The 16,249-nt window shown below is 41.3% G+C and overlaps 2 protein-coding genes across 3 annotated transcripts; both read right to left on the bottom strand.

Annotated features, from left to right (window-relative positions):
* Positions 1-1,729: 1,729 nt before the first annotated feature.
* Positions 1,730-13,048, bottom strand: sec31b (SEC31 homolog B, COPII coat complex component). 2 transcript variants are annotated; one of them, XM_083904157.1, is made up of 26 exons: positions 12,962-13,048; positions 11,240-11,468; positions 10,920-11,115; positions 10,690-10,785; positions 10,353-10,493; positions 9,478-9,620; positions 9,286-9,385; positions 9,022-9,183; positions 8,553-8,705; positions 8,212-8,442; positions 8,044-8,118; positions 7,865-7,957; positions 7,647-7,764; positions 7,369-7,547; positions 7,130-7,256; positions 6,869-7,014; positions 6,456-6,629; positions 6,220-6,372; positions 5,916-6,108; positions 5,462-5,836; positions 5,294-5,332; positions 4,749-4,807; positions 4,089-4,214; positions 3,888-4,007; positions 3,716-3,787; positions 1,730-2,940 (listed from the first exon to the last, which is right to left on the bottom strand). In XM_083904157.1, the coding sequence occupies exons 2-26, from the start codon at positions 11,440-11,442 to the stop codon at positions 2,761-2,763; spliced, it is 3,654 nt and encodes a 1,217-aa protein (XP_083760283.1). In that variant the 5' UTR covers positions 11,443-11,468; positions 12,962-13,048; the 3' UTR covers positions 1,730-2,760. The 2 variants fall into 2 exon arrangements, with proteins under 2 accessions (XP_083760283.1, XP_083760284.1); XM_083904158.1 differs by lacking the exon at positions 5,294-5,332.
* A 213-nt stretch (positions 13,049-13,261) lies between these two features.
* On the bottom strand, positions 13,262-15,950 carry ndufb8 (NADH:ubiquinone oxidoreductase subunit B8; the record flags this gene model as incomplete). The annotated part of the gene is made up of 5 exons (XM_083904266.1): positions 13,262-13,414; positions 14,047-14,202; positions 15,260-15,359; positions 15,445-15,571; positions 15,815-15,950. 5 exons carry the CDS (start codon positions 15,948-15,950, stop codon positions 13,322-13,324), a joined length of 612 nt encoding a protein of 203 aa, XP_083760392.1. The 3' UTR covers positions 13,262-13,321.
* Positions 15,951-16,249: the final 299 nt, after the last annotated feature.

Consider the following 16,249-nt stretch of genomic DNA (forward strand, 5'->3'; position numbering starts at 1 on the left):
AGCTACAATGGTGGAGAAAACGCAACCTAAAAGACGTCTGTATTTTGAATTTGAGAATTTGAGTGTAGTAACCGTTTTTGGCCACATTCTTACATATGGGGCCTTTGAGGCTATGAAAACCATAGAATTGTTTACTTGTAAATATATATGTACAGGTACTGTTGTAAGTTCAGTTCCTGCCAATAAACCTTCCTAAATGTGACACAATGACCGAGGTCCATCCCTCTCATATATTGGGGCCACGTTGAGTGGTTCACAGCAGGAACTCTCTGCTCTCCACAGACCTCCGGCTACATTTCTTGTCAGGATGCTCACTTTACAGATAGAGAGCTCCATAAAGCACATAGCTGGTATGTAACAGACAGTCATCAAATTGCAGCTTTATTAAACACTCGGCCAACTCTGTGACCCAGTAACTCGGAACAGGGCGTGTGCATGACTCAGGCTCCTCCTGCTGCTGCTGCTGCTGCCTCTGTGGTGTGGTGTGATGTGTGTTGTTGAAGTTGTAGGATGTTAGAGAGTCACCCCAGCATGACATGATGACTGAGGTTACTGCAGTTCAAAACGTCCCTCACACACTGTCTGTTCCGGTCCGGGACCTAAAAAAAAAAAAAAAAAAAAAAAAAAAAAAATTCACCCCATGCAACTCAGAGCGTCTGATTCCACGCAGCCAATCAGCAGCGAGGTCCTGACTTCTGATCCGGCTGGACCAATGACAAGGCCGAGAGGTGACCCACCTGCGCGCGCGCCTGCTACAAACTGTCGGGAAGTGAAAGTGATCGTTTTTAAAGTTGCTACTTCTTACGAACCGTCTTTATCAATGTGTGTGCTGGGAAAAGTGCGCTGTATTCAGGTACCTTTAATATAAATGGGAAAATTGAGCATCACTTCTGAGTATCTGTGGTTGTTTCTGCTGAAAACTAGTTCAAGTTTGTATTTCATTTTACACCAGTGACATAAGGCTTCAGAAAGTACACGGGGAGTGTATTTTAAGTGACACACTAGGAGGTGTTGTAGTCGTTAGCTTATATACACTATATATGTAATTAATTACGATGCAACCATGTGTTAGCATTGCATCATTCTTGTGAATCTAAGATTTTAAAGCATTTCATTTTACACTAACTTTGATGTGTTTTTGGTACACTTTAATAATATGCTTATTTATGAGATTATACACATTTTATACACTACAGTATGACGTATGAGTATTTAGTTTTCACGTTACTGGCAAGGCTTCAGCACGATGTAAAAAAAATGCTTATAAAATTAACTAATTAGTAAACAAGAAAAACAAAAACAAACATTGAGAAATTAATTTAGTTACCTGATAATAACAAAACCACATATTCATATGTGACATTTGGATAATACGTCCACTTTTTCCACAGCATACATTTTTGTTTTGTTTTAGCAGCACAAGTGTTATTAATAACATCAACAATGACTGTTTAATTAATTAAAGTCAGGGCAGTAAGTCAGCATTTGACCTGAATTAAGAACTCAGTCCTTTAATATTTGGTTCAATTAATTTAAACCATTAATAACTGCATTATTAAGTTGATAGAAGATCCAGAATGGTGTCTTATCAGATGCTGGTGATCAAAACGACCATGATCCAGGCTCATCAATATGTCTGAAGAAATGAATCAAAGCTCAAGCCCTTAGAAGAGGAATTTTATTTGAAAAGAAATGATACCGAAATGAGTAAAGTAAGCAATGTGGATTGTATAAATATCTGTGCAACCAAAATGAGCACACTGAGGCACTTTCCTGCCATCTGCTGCCATGATACACCAAACCGTCCAGCTGCACACCTCAAAGTATTCAGCTCATTTAACAGTTCATCTCAGTTGTATGTAATAATCTTAACAAGTCTGATTTATTTAAAAACCATTCAGAGTTACAAAAGATGAAGCATGATAGGAAAAGCATCTTTAACAGAAGGAGACGTGACGATGTTAATTCGTTTACCGTCATGTGAAAGCATGCACACAGGAGCAAGTCAGCAATGAAAGGAGTACAGTCATTAACGGCCATTCACACGAACGGTCAGGAATCAACACGCTAATTGGACTAATTTAATATTCAATGAGAAAAAACCCATAACCATCGAGTGAAATCGTTGCTGAAATGCTGTGCTCTGACCTCATGGCACAATAAACTGGACACAATCCGTAACAGTAGGTGAAGAGAACAATCAGTACTTATGTTACAGCGTGTTTTTTTTTTTTTTTAATGCTTTTGATGCTTATTCATTCAAAGACACATTTTTTTTAAATCCCCACACAAAAACTACACTTACAGATGGTTCATAACCACAACTCAAACCTGAGTCCCCCTTGTGCCAGATCTTGTGTCTCTGTAGCTGCAGCACCGCATGTATTCAAATCCCATATGTTTTTAACTGCCGTTGAAAATATGCCGTGGTATGTAAAGCATTATGTTAATCTAAATGTACAAATACCACCTTCATTCAAACGTCACACCACCTGCTTTGTATATTACATCAATTTGGAATTCACCACTTTCTGCGTACATTCATCTTTTTTGTAAAATGACCACAGCAACATTTACTACAAAAAAAAAAATCCACCATACTGCCCCGATCAAACAAGTCCCCCAGGAAGGAACATGTAAGGAGTGAAGATCACCATCAGTATTATTATTGGTAGTTAAGCACGTCATCAGGTCAAAAAGAAATAAATACATATATAACAATATGATAACACTGAAGTCTGGTTGCTGAAGTTCCCGGGGTTAGACTCCCAGCTTCTTGGCGATGGTCATGACCACTTTGAGGATGGGCATGAAGGCAGAGATCTCGCTAAAGTTGCTGCTGCTGACCACCTGGGTGTGGACTTCCAGGCCGTGCTGGTAGTTCTGGCTCGCCACGCAACGGCTGATCTCATGGAGCCCGTTCAGGATGTTGTGAGAGAGCTGAGAGATCAGCAGGGAGATAATGAATGTTTAAAGCCAATTGCAACCTATCAAGCTTTTAAATAGCATGTTTTGTTCGAGTGACCTTTCAAAATGTTGACTGTGAATTGATGCACATTAACGATTTAAAGCTGCAGTGTTGGTGATTTTTCTTGTTGATGTCAATGTTCTGCCTCTATTGGGTCTTACTGAACAGTAAAGATGTGATCTATCTCAAAACAAGCTCTGTCAAGCAATACTATCAGACCTGACTGAAGGAGTGTGTTTGTCTAAGAGCTGCATGAATAGGTATTATCGTTTTTTCAATACTACAATACTCAAAACGTTTTTGTTGGCACTTGCTTGCAGCCATTTTGCTTCACCAGCACGACGTTGCTGTTGAATCAGTCTGTCTTGACTTAATCGAATCACAAAATGTCTGCCATAAAAAAAGCAGGTGAACTTAACATAGGTGTGAACACATTATACTAATAACAGCTGCCTTCCAATTAGGAGGAGCAAGTCCAGGACCCCAGGGCTTTGTAGTCTTTCTTTTTCCACTTCTTCTTTACTTTCTAGCGTTGAACACAGCAAGATTGTATTTTCCGTTGCTCGCAAAATTAGTACAAGTCAAATTTGGTGGGGCTCTAAAGTAGGTAAACAAACATATATCACTTTCTCATTGAACTGCCAGCCTTTCTCTTATACTTGAAGAGTAACATAATTAAAATAATTATACTAAACTAAATATTTTCCTATACCTATAGACAGTGTGTGTGCGTGTGTAATTTCTTACCGACTGCTCCCTCAGCTTGTCATAAAGGTATCCCAAACGTTTGGCTGCGTCATCCAATTTCCTTTTCGTTTGCTGAAATTAAAACATATTTTTTATTTTCATATTCATTCAAAATGCCCAATTTAACAGTAAGAAAAGCAAAACACGACCACAAACTTGCTGAGGGACTTACAGGGTCTCCTGCTGCAAACTGGCAGCGCTGCACCAGGCTGTCAAAGGTGGTTTTGAGGACCATGTGTTCAGCTGGGATTTCTTTCTGCTCCACCCTCTCTGCTGGCAGCTGCTGGAGGAGCTGAGCGAAAAATAAAGACACAATTAAAAAAGGTGTTTTGCTGTGAGAATTTCAAAGAGCAGCGCCTTATAACACACTGACCTGCACGCTAGGCTCCTGTGGGGCTCCGGGTGGGACTTGGGTGTGGTCGTGAGGCTGAGGTGCGTCCCCAGAGAAGCCCATCACAGGTGCAGTGATGGGGGCTGGTGGAGTGTAGTTATCTGGCATCTGCATAAAAACATTAGTAATATATTCAGTTGGTGAGAGAGGTTGTGAATGTGGACTGTACTCAGATGCTTAAGGTTGATATTAATTAAAGGTTATTTGAGGGCAGTGGAGGTCCTGCCCTTAATCTTAATGACTAGTTATCAGTATAACATACTGGTTGGAAATCAGGTTAAGTCATATGTAGTAATTGAATGCATTGTTCACTATGAAACATTGAATAGTGGAGCTTTCAAAATGAATGATGACATAAATGATTGAACTGCACTCTTGGACCATGTATCTTCAAGCAGTGATTCCAAAACGATCAATCTTCAGTTAGCAGAGGGTAAGTGGGAAAAACTGGTGGTTACCAAGGGGTTTGTTGTCACAATAACTAGCAACAAGAACACATTTCCAGATGAAAATAAATACTTCAGTTCGATATAGTACCAAGAAGTGCAGATTCATTCATTAAATTTGCAAGAGTATTATTCTAACTTTTTTTTCTTGTGTTACAGAAGCTGGACAATTCAATTCAAGCCCGTGTGGGAATACCTTCTTCTTCCTGGGTCCACCTCTGACTGCTGGTGGGTCATTCCAGCCTTCCTGAGGTCCTGAATCACAAGACGAGTGGGAATAGGTGAGTAACTAGTAACACTTTTTTCACGTGTTCATGCCAGTGCAGCCAAAGATTGCCCACATTGTCAACACAATCTTTTTGAGCCAAGTTTAGTCAAGAGGGCAAAGCATGTTGAGCAGCACTGTGACATTAGTCTACCGACTTTAGCAGTTTATGCAAAAACAAATACTGCGCAAGTGTTCAAGCAGCATTCTCACGATCAGTCTACAGCAACAACGCTGAATGGCCATATGCATCTAATATATGTTTGTTTAAACTGCAAATGTAAAATGCTTTGTTCCTGCTGAACACAAGTGAACACCAAACACACCAAATGACAAGAAAAAGAAAGATCCTATACGAATAGAGTAATTCAGTGCAATATTGTACTGTGTTGTTATGATACTGTAAATCTTTTTAATTGCCATTCATTGCATGTTTTAATACACTTTGATTACATGACCAGCCCTGTCCCTGTCACCTTCATGGTCACACTGGGAATTCAGCCAGGGAAAATATCCTGCAAGTCAAATAAGGAATCACAGCTAAATCCACCATTAGCAACAAAATCCTGCTGATAACTGTATTGCTTCAAATCTGACATTATGGCAATGTCTCTTGATTAGAAGGTGATCAACATCATGTGTACCTGTAGGAGGAGGAGGAACAGCAGGGGCTCCGGGGCCTCCCTGTGGATACCCTGATCCCAGAGGAGCATAGGGTCCTGGTACCATGGGGGGAGCAGGTCCCTGGTTGCGAGCACCACCAGGGTACAAGGGGACTGGGGCTCCTGGCTGGGAGCTGGGCGGCATGAAGCTTGAAGATAAGGAGGTTGATGGCATGAAGAGTGTTGGTGGCACCCCGGGGCTGGGCATGGGGGGAAGACCTCCAGGAGCTGATGATGGAGGTGGTAGTGGAGGACCTGATAAGCTAGCAGCTGGCATAGAAGGACCTGGAGGAGGGAAAGCAGAGGGTCCGCCCATGGACATAGGATGTGGCTGGAATGGCTGATGAGGAAGGAAACCTGAGAAAAGACAGCAGTAAGTGAAATTAAATCAAATAAAAATGTAATCAATTTCTAAGTGCAGCGCAAACAGGCAAACCTGGAGCTGGAGGACGATGTTGTGTGAAGGAGGGCCCCATTGCAGGGCGAGCTGCAGTGGGCGGCAGTACATGAGAAGAGGGTGGCAAACCAGGCCCAGTGTTGGTTGGAGGAGCTTTTGGGGTGAAAACAGATGGTATAGGAGGCTGCGATTGTGAAGCCAACTGGGCAGGGGCAGTGGGTTGGTATTGGCTCTACAAAAAAAAGACAATATATTAATAAATAAATAATAATAACAAACATCTTGTAATGTAAAACCAAATAAAATAAAAATCTTGTAGAGTATACAAATAATGTATTTATACCATAACTTGTGCTTTTGGTGCAGGAGTCTGAGCAGCAGGAATAGGCTTGGCTGTCGACACACCAACTCTGTTGAAGGAATTTGGAGGCTGCTGTCCAACGGCAGCCTCTCCCTGAGCATGAAACAGTCTGTCTCTCAGCATTGTGATCCCAGACTGCAGAGAAAAGTTATACAAATGTTACTTATTAAGGAAAACTATGTATTTGGGGTTTTGCGAGAGGATATTGGGTCACTCACTTGGTCTGAGTTCTCAGGCAAGTAGGTCATAGCAGTGGACAGGCTGCCCTCTGCAGCAAGTATGCCTGCATAGCAGGTTAGCTTCTCAGCCAGGATGGGGCTCTGGACTGCCACCTCGCTATTGCGGAGGCGTTCGATCGACTTGCGCAACATCATGACTTTCTCAACCAGATCCTGCAGAACACACAGCAGCATATGACATTGTTTTTACCTTTACGCTATATACCACAAAAATTAGGTTCTTCTCAAACAGTTTTAATTACTCCATAATAGTTTTTTCATGATGAAAAAAAACAACCATTCTTTATTCACTTAACAGAGGACAGGTCCCTCTGACATGCACTTTAGGCTTTGATTAGATTCTTTTTTTTTCCAAGTGTAATAACTTGTTCTCTATCAAGCCTTGAACAAACCTCTAAACCAAGAGGGGAGGAGCAGTCTTTATGCAAGGCCCAACACTCCACCAGCTTCTCAACGTTCCCAGAGCAGATATAACACAAGCAGGCCTGCAGGCAGCGCTTCTCTGTCCCCTCATGCTCCAACCGTCCTCCCAGTGTATCTATCAAGAGCAGAGAGGGTGAAAAGAGAAAAAATGTAATTGAGCGGGTAAAACAAGTACTGCAGAAAGGGCACGGTGAGGCAAGTCGCAGCGTGTTCAATGTAAGCAAACTCACCGCAGAGACGGGCAAAGTCTTCAGGGTTAGCATAGGTTAGCAGAGCAGCAAGAGCCTCCTTCCAGTTGTCCAATTCACAGCTTTGCACTATGTCTCTCCAGTTCTGGGTGACCACTGATGATATAAGCTAGAGTGGAGGACAGACTGCATTAAATTAACGGATGAACACATTCTTTGAGCGGTTATTAATTTAAGAGAAAAATGATTGATTGAAATCAATGCAACATCATTAGTATCACCATTGAGATGTTGTTCTTTTGCTTGCTCAGGTATTTTTGCTGAGTTTTCTTGAGCAGCTCTTCTCCCCCGCTGATGGACAGCAGGATGGCTTCAGCGTAGCGACAGTCATTCAGACAAAGATCGACTGCTCCCTCAAAGTTGCCAACCAGCAGTGCTTGGCTTATCAACCCATCCGTATCTAAAAAGCAACCAGAGAAGCAACCAAGGTATGAATATATTTTACCAGAGCTAGTGTGTGTAATTATGATCACATAATAAATCAAGTAGTCTGTTTTACCACATGATACAGGGATCTGGAAGTTGGAGTTTTCCTTTGGCGTCTGACTGAAGAAGTCTGCTGGTGAAAGAGGCCCTGATGTTCTCTCATCACCTACAGCAGCTGATTCATCAGATCTCTGGAGTTATAATATCATAGGAGTCACAGTTAACAGAAGCTGCAAATAATGGTAAGTATAAAGACTCGAGAAGTGACGTTTTGTGAGCAGACTTGCTGACCTCAGTGGAAAGTCGCTGCATCTTTTCTGCCAGATCTTTGGCGTCTACTCCATGTCCATTGGGTTGAAAATTCTTTCCCAGGCATTTTGAAATCTGAGTAAAATCAACATTTTTTTTATAGCTAAGGCACAGGATGATGTTGAGAGTAAATTATTTCCAGTTGTAATCACATAGATTACCTTTCTCTCCAATTCATCTTTGCTGAAACCTAAAAGTCTGAGAAATTTAATGCGGGCTTCATCCTCGAAATTAACCTGTAATCACAGAAAGATAAATTGCTGAAAACCCAACAGTTCAGCACTGACTGACAGCACTGACAGTCTGAATATCACTATGCAGGGTCCCACCAGAAGGAACTTCCATATGTCCTGCTCAGCATCTGACTTGGCGCTCTGAATCTTGGTCTGGCAGTAGTTGTTGAAGCAACCCGCCTGCAACGCCGCCTGCAGCTCCCTGGAGCGTTGGAGGAACTCAGTCTCCGTGGTAACCTGGCTCACAAACACTTGCCTGGGGACAGGCTGAGGGCTCTGCGCTGGAGGCAGCTTGGTATTCTCAAAGGTTATAAGCTTTCCACCAAACTGAGAGATGAAAACAAACAAACGCCTCATCAGAGAAGAAATACATAAATACAAAAGTAACTTTTTCCATTCATGTGACAATAACATGTATAATCTGATGTTGTACTTACAGCAAAGGAAGCCCCCACTGGCCTGCGCACCCACTTTGGTGGCTTCTTCAGAGGAGGAACTATGGTGTCCTGTGTTGTAGGCTGAGGGACTTGCAGGGGAGGCAACACCTGCCCTGTACCAAAGGGATCCATTGTGTCAAAAGAGGATGATATCTGTTCAACAAAATGTTAAAATGTTAATTACAAACATTAAAACGTGGGGTTAGTCAATCACAAGCAAACTAACATTATTATTATGTCAAACGGATAAGCAAAATTATGGTGAAATGGTATTCAGTAAATAGGAAAAATGTTAGCATGTCAATTCATTGTGAAACATCATGTCTTTGTCGGGTAATCTCTCAAAGTTGTCTTCCGTCAGTCTCTGTTTATCCCTTCATGTTAGCACCATCTTGTGGACAAATAATACAGTGCACAGGACAAGGACTTTGGTATCACAGCACAACATGAAGACCAAGCAGCGCCTTACCTTATCAACTGTGCTTTGCTGCTGAGCCTTCAAGCTCCCTCCCATCACAGAATACACAGTGATTCTCCCATCAAATGATGCTGTAGAAAGCAGGGCTGGATTCCTGGGGCACCACTGGACATCAAAACACCACTGGTTTGTCGTTGGGAGCTCATAAATGACCTACAGTGAGGGAAACGAGACATGACAAGCCATTGCATTATCATCAAGTCGCAGTAAAGAGAAGAGGTAACTCAAGAATAACAGAGAAGCTGCCATTAATACCTCTCCAGTATTTGGATTCCAGCACAGGATTCGGTTGTCTTTAGCACTACTTAGCAGGAGCTCGGAATCTGCTTGGCTCCACGATATGGACAGAATTCCCCTGTAAGAAAGAACAGAGGGTGCATGCAGGTCACTCTGCAAGATGAACAAACAGCACACAAGAGCCTGATATGATAAGTGTAAAAGCTTTACCTTGTGTGATTCTCAAAGACTTTGAGGGGTGATGTAGCAAAACGCAGGTCCCACATCTGGATGACTGGCAGTCGGTCATCTTCAGAGGCCAGCACCAACTGAGTGGCCACATCTGGGTGCCACAGCATTCCTGAGCAATGCATCTGAAATCACATGAGAGGTGAGACATGGAATAATATGGATTTTTTACAGGGTGCAATAGAATTGAATTTAGTGAGGCTTAAAATATTCTCTTAAAGGGACACTGTGTAGTATTTATGGGTTTATATAATATATATATAACCCAAAATCGACATACATATTATGTGCTCCTGCATTGTCTAGTCGCTGTATAATATTTTTTGTTTAATTTTCGTAGTTTTTCAAAAAGTCATGTAAAATAACATGGTCGTGGGTCGCTAATGCATTGCCACTGTTCGCAGCGAGACGCCATGTTTCTACCGGAGCCTGTATGGACAAATGCGAGAGAACAAATCAAGCTTGTAGCGGAAGTCCCGCCTCCACTCTCTCCACTTCGTCTGCTACGGCCGCGGTAGCTCGCCCTCTCCCTCGCCTCACGAACCTCATCTGCTGACACGGCGAAAGACGACGAGGACGACATTTGACCGGCTGAGGATACCGTAGCGCTCAGGGAAGGGAGGGGTGAGCAGAGGAGCAGCTCGTGGTTGTCAATTTCAGCCTCTCCTCTAGATGTCACTATAAAGTACTTACTTCACCTTTAATGAATACTTCCCCTTACACGCTGCAGGTGTATCAATTGTAGTATAGTGTCAAATGTGTAAGAACAGAAAATACAACTGATGTAAAATGTGACTAAGGGTGTTTCTTGAGACTTTGGTCATTTGAACTTGGTTTGAGGTTTTCAAGCCACCAACCCTGTTGCTGTGATCACTGATCTTGATGATGGGTTCATTCTTCCTCAGGTCCCAAACAACTGCTTTCCCACTGGGGTTTGCAGAGGCCAGGATGTGCTGAACCTGCCTGTTCCAGGACACAACACTGATGTCTTCAGCAGGCTGAAATAACAAAAAAACAGAGACTGTTGCTATCAAAAACAAATGTGAATCATGAAACAAACACAATGCACCAATCAAGATACACAGGTGAAACCTTAAACTTGAATTCTTAACTCAAAGACAGGAAAACACAGACTTAACTAACCATCTTTTACTTTACTTTACAGAACCAGTCATCTCCCGATCATGCACCCACCTGTGTTTTTGCTCCTGGTGTCATTGGACTGCCCAAGTTGTTAAGATCCCAGATGTAAATCTCTGAATCATTTGCCCCTGATGCGAGCAGATTATTCTAAGAGAAGAAGGAATTTAGAAAGATAAATAAAGATAAATAAAGCTGTAAAATAATGTCTAACACTGTACCACAAAAGATGAACTTCACAGTATTAAGTAGATGTACAGAAGCATTGGAGAGCAGTAATTTACCTGAAAAGGGTTGAAGTCAAGAGCTCGAACAGGCCCTGTGTGTTTGTCACACTGTCCCACGACTGCCTCTGCTCCAGAGTTCATTATAATCTCTGGGTTATATACAGTCAATGAGCCATTTTCACTGCCAGCAACTAGTCTACCTCCAGTACCATCTTCTCCCATTCCAAAGTTCACCCATACAATGCTGTGCAACCTGTGGGATATGAAAAGTATTGTGCATAACTGACACCAATATTACTCACTGATATGGACAGAGGCAGAGGAATTGTCAACAGTACATATCATACACGTCATATTACTTTATCTGTAATCTTTACCTGTTTGAAGTGGGTAAGGAACCTTTCAGATGCATGTCCAGAGAGGGGTCAGAAAAATCCACCTCAAAAATCTCCAGGGCAGCTGTGGTATTGAATGAGGCATCCAGCTGTTGTGCTGATGTCCCTAAGGCCAGGTAGATAGGATGGTGTCCTGCAGGACTCCATGCCTGGTGGGCCATCCTCTGGATCTCCTTCAGCCTCATCTTCCTTCTATTTCAAGTTTCAATTCCTGGACAGACAATGGGACCTCACTAAAATTAGGTCCACACCTTCTTATTCAGTGATGTTTCTTTTATTATTTTCTACGTTGTATTTTAATATTAAAGACATCAAAATGATGATGGAAGCCTTATAAATTATGTAGTAAACAATGAGGTGGTAAAGGTCAAGGAGCCACCTTTTGCTTTGCTAACAACTATGTGCACTCATGGCATTCTGTTTCATGCAGTGGTCACCCAAAATAGTTCTACTGCTTTGGCTTCACTCTTATTCCAAGCCATCTCAATTGGGTTTAGGTCTCAGTAATAGCATTTGCAGTCATTTGACTATGAAGGCCTGATTGATGCAGTCTCCTCTGAACATTTGATGTTGAAAATTGTCTGCTACTTGAGCTTTATAAAGAATTAATGTGGTCCCTAATCTGATGTGATGTTGATCTGCAGTTTCTGAGACTGGTTAACTCTAACGGATGTATCCAATGCAGCAGAGGTAACTCTTGGGCTTTCTTTCCTGGGACAATCCTCACGAGAGCCAATTTCATCATAGCATTTGATGGTTTTCATGACTGCGTGTCTCTTTATTTAGCCGAGTGGTTCTTGCCATAATAAGGATGTAAAACAGTAGTTGATTAAGGCTATTTACTGATAACACAGTTTTGATTTCCTCGGGATTAAGCAACATATAGAAAGTAATAAATAATAAACAATTAATAAGTTGTGTCCACACTCTTAACTGGTACTGTGTGTGAAACTGTATTTAATACAGTTTTTACACTGTCCTTGTTAATGTAACCCACTTTTTTCTCGTCTTGGGTAGTCCAAATGGAAAAAAAAACAGTCACATAATTATATTCTAGTATTCATAAAGCGCCTTTCCCGAGTTTCTCGTATCCGGAGAACCGGAGACTAATCCAGCTACATAAACCTGTATGCTCATGTCACATTTTTCTACGTTTTAAATTGCAGTACTTATCAGTAAGAGGGAGCCACCCTTGCTGAACGATTAGCTCCGACTATTTCCTGAAACAGTGAACAGCCAAAGCTTTCCACCAAACAGTTAACATCAGTAACCATATTATTACTGTATTACTTTTATCTGAACTCAGCTGTTGCATATTTAATGTAGTTATCACAGTGTAATTGTCGCCAAGCAACAGTAGCCACTGAGCTAATCTTTTACGGCAACCATTGCCTTTTAGCTAGCTTTATTTAACGCTGTACAGTCTGACTGCAGGTAATAATTATAACTAAAATAATTTATAAAGGATTTGTTAAATGTGCAGCCACACCCTTGTGCTAGGGAAATGTCAGAAAATGCAACTGAGCCTGTAGGTTTATGTTACATCTTTGTCAGTCTTTAAATTCCAGCCGATGTTGCTGTGAGCTAGCGAGCTACATATCAGCCACCACCCTTCATATCACATTTCTGTAGACATACTGTGTCCCAGGCCAATTTAAACACAGTAACATGACAAAAACAAAGAGGAGGTTACGAACAACTCACGTTAACTGTCTAGCACAGCCTGACTGTCCGCATCCACAAGCTGTGGATCAACTTAGGTGCTAACAGCTTAGCCACAGGCGAAGTCTGACCAAAGTGCTTTGCCGTGTTGTCACTGACTGCACTACGGTAGCCGACAAGGATTAAACCTTATACTCGGCGGCCTGAGGTAACCTCAGTGTCACAGCTGAACCAACCGAAATAAAATATGGATATACTGTATTGTCTATGAATTACCATTAACTACTGTGCAATGGTTTATGTTGTTTTCATAAATAAAATAAACAGCCACACATAATATTTTAACACGTCTTTATTCTTGACAGAAATATATATACACAGGTAGAGTCTGATTTTAAATCATTAGATTTCATAGTTTTTGACTTCCTCTGGTTGATTTTCAGGATCTCCTCCTTTCTCCAGGTACAGGTCATTGTAGGGATACTGTTTTGGACCCTGCAACACAGACAAATACTTTCATTAAAATGTGCTGAAATAGAGGACACAGTCAAATGCATTTGCTCCTGGTGAAACCAGTTCACAGAAAATAAGTAAACCGATTAAGAGCAAAAGTAACACATTAAACAAACTATTTTGTGAGCATTCGCAAGATATCTGAAGTCTGAAATAACATAGTTACTACAAGGTATTTACTGTATCTTCACCAAGGAGGTGATGTGTTCACCCATGCCTTTCTGTTGGTTTGTCTTCTAGCAAGATTATTTGCTAAATAACAGCTTTTCACAAAACCTTGTTGAGGAATCAGGTAGGGCTAAGAAAGAACTAAGTAAATGTAGTAAAGGATTTTTAGATAACAAGCAAGAGTTTGCTTTGCTATAAAGGTGTGACTGAATTTACAGAACTGTTGGGCCTTGGCAGAGGTATGCACTCTCCTGAGTGCCATTTCCAGTTGAACAATTCGTTGTCTGACAGACGACCAGTGTGTCTTAAACTTAAGACAGACATGAACTCTGCTTTTAAATCTAATTACAGTTTAATTACTGGAACCAGGTAATTTAACACCCACTGAAAACGGACTTCACTTGCAATAAACAAACACATAATTTCAAGCCTTTGTCTGTACTTACAACAGGTTGGTAAGATGGGAATTTCTGTCCAAGGTAGAACATAAACAGCATGAACCCAATGAAACCAAAGAGTTGTTTGCACATGGAGGACCAGGACACAGGACTGGGAGATGTATCCACACGGTTCCTGATGAACATGTCAAAATCCCAATGCATCTAAAAATGGAAAGACAGCGGACAATCACCGATTAACACTTGTGAACAATATACTGTCAATTTACGTTGTTAAAGGAGTAAATAATTGCAGGGCGGTGGAGTGCCACACACTAGTGCTGTCAAACGTTAACACGTCAACGTACGACGCGTTTCCATGACGAGTGACCAGAAAAAGACACGCGTGACATCATGTTTATGTGACTCCTGACTGTTAAGTAAGTAAGAGTCTGTAAAGTAACGCTAAACTTTAAAAACAGAGGCACACATACGCAGTACACAGATACGCTGGTTATTTGCAGCGCTGCTCTTTTCGTTTAATAAACACACCGCTCCAGTTCGATTGTAGGCGCGCTAACGGCGCTAAAAGGAGCCAATGCAGCTAACGGAGCTAACAGGTAAACAGTGCCTGGACTCCAGTGTCGCGGCACGTAAATATGACGTCATGCGCGTCTATTTCCGGTCAGTCATCATGGATACGTGCCATAAGGGAAGATGATAAAACTTTAAGATCAAGTGTGGACGTATAATGGAGGCACATACCAATATTAATATGTGAATGCTAAACCTATAAGCCTAAGAAGATGGATGGATGGATAGTTTGACAGAAATCTCTGTTCAAATTGTGACAAAGATATTTATTGACTGGGGCCATGTTTTAACATCCATCACTTCACAAGTGCAACAACATTATTGTTTTTATTATTTCACACCTGACATGCTCAACAATACTGGCCAAAAATGAAGGATCCAGTATATAGTTATAGTTAATAAGTACACATCAATAATGTCATATTTGATTGTTTTGATGTAGAAACTCAAATGCATGTATGCAGATGACAGTTACATCTTGTTCTACATAAAAAAAATAAGTAGTTAAGGTTGGAGAGATTAATTCTAAATTTAACAGGTAGATTTATGAAGTGGTTAGTGGTTTGCACTTGTTGTATTGTGTCTACCTGCCCACTGACAGGAATGTGTTTCTAATGCGTTTTAGCAGATGTTTCTAATAAACTAATAGTGTTTTCAGCAGCAGGACGAAAAGTCATCAGTATCTTACGGGCTCTCCCCAGTTCCTCCTCAGATCTGGATGGTCCCAATTGTACCAGGGGTCCCTCTCATGCTGAGATCTATCTGGAAGTTTTGGGTAGTCACCATATCTTAAATAGGGAAAAAAGAGACATTAGTCTACTGCAGCACAAACAGACACAGTCTTTAAACTATTAACTGAATAGAAATGCTTACCCCTCTCCCTTGTTAGGATATGGTTCATAGTCCTCAACCCTTATGTTGTACTTCTTAGCAGCAGCAGCTATCTCCTCGGGGGTCTCTGGAAAACGACTGGGTAGGCTGTCCTTTGATACAGTAGAGGCTTAAAAACAAATACTTGCATGAGAACCAGAAAAACGTTTTTTTTTTTTTAAGCCATATAGAATAAAATGTGACTGACAACGTTAACGCGACCGCCCCCTCTCTCATTCAGATCAGCTTCTCAGCTAGCAGGAGCTAATATTAGCATGTCAAGGTTACGTGTATTTTGGGCCTTTAACTCTACATTTTGACACACAACTCCACAGACATACATTACTGCACGATTAAAAAACACACTACTGACCCGCTCTAGATCCCGGCAGAAGAGCCCGAACGCCAGACCCGTTTGCTTGACAGAGGGCCCGGGCCAAGCCACGGAAGCCTACACCAGCCATGTTTACAAGTGGCTGCTGTCCGACCGAATGAATACAAGTGCGCATGCGTAAGGTCCGCAGTCTTCTTCTTTGGTTTATTTGGATGCTAAAAAATGACCGTTTTAGATCGAGAGTGCCACTCATTGTTACAGAGTTTACCATTTGTATTGTATAAATACAATCAGAAAAACAAACAGAAGTTATATTATTGTTTGTTTTTATCATTTAAATAAAGCCACCTAAACCAATTGATTTGCTATGTACCTTTCTAACGATTTTAAAGCAATTTAACACATAAACGATTCCCCCTTAGTAACAGTATTTACATTTATGTGACTTTGCAATATTTATTGGGTATTGGCCTT

Source organism: Microchirus variegatus, assembly GCF_963457635.1.
Source record: "Microchirus variegatus genome assembly, chromosome: 17".
Taxonomy (NCBI): Eukaryota; Metazoa; Chordata; class Actinopteri; order Pleuronectiformes; family Soleidae; genus Microchirus; species Microchirus variegatus.

Excerpts from the sequence above, each read along its gene's own strand:
- sec31b (XM_083904157.1), bottom strand. The coding sequence starts at position 11,442 with ATGAGGCTGAAGGAGATCCAGAGGATGGCCCACCAGGCATGGAGTCCT. Across the intron at positions 10,494-10,689 it reads CACCAGGAGCAAAAACACAG|CCTGCTGAAGACATCAGTGT; the intron begins GTGGGTGCATGA and ends TTGTTATTTCAG. Across the intron at positions 7,548-7,646 it reads CCAGATCCCTGTATCATGTG|ATACGGATGGGTTGATAAGC; the intron begins GTAAAACAGACT and ends GTTGCTTTTTAG.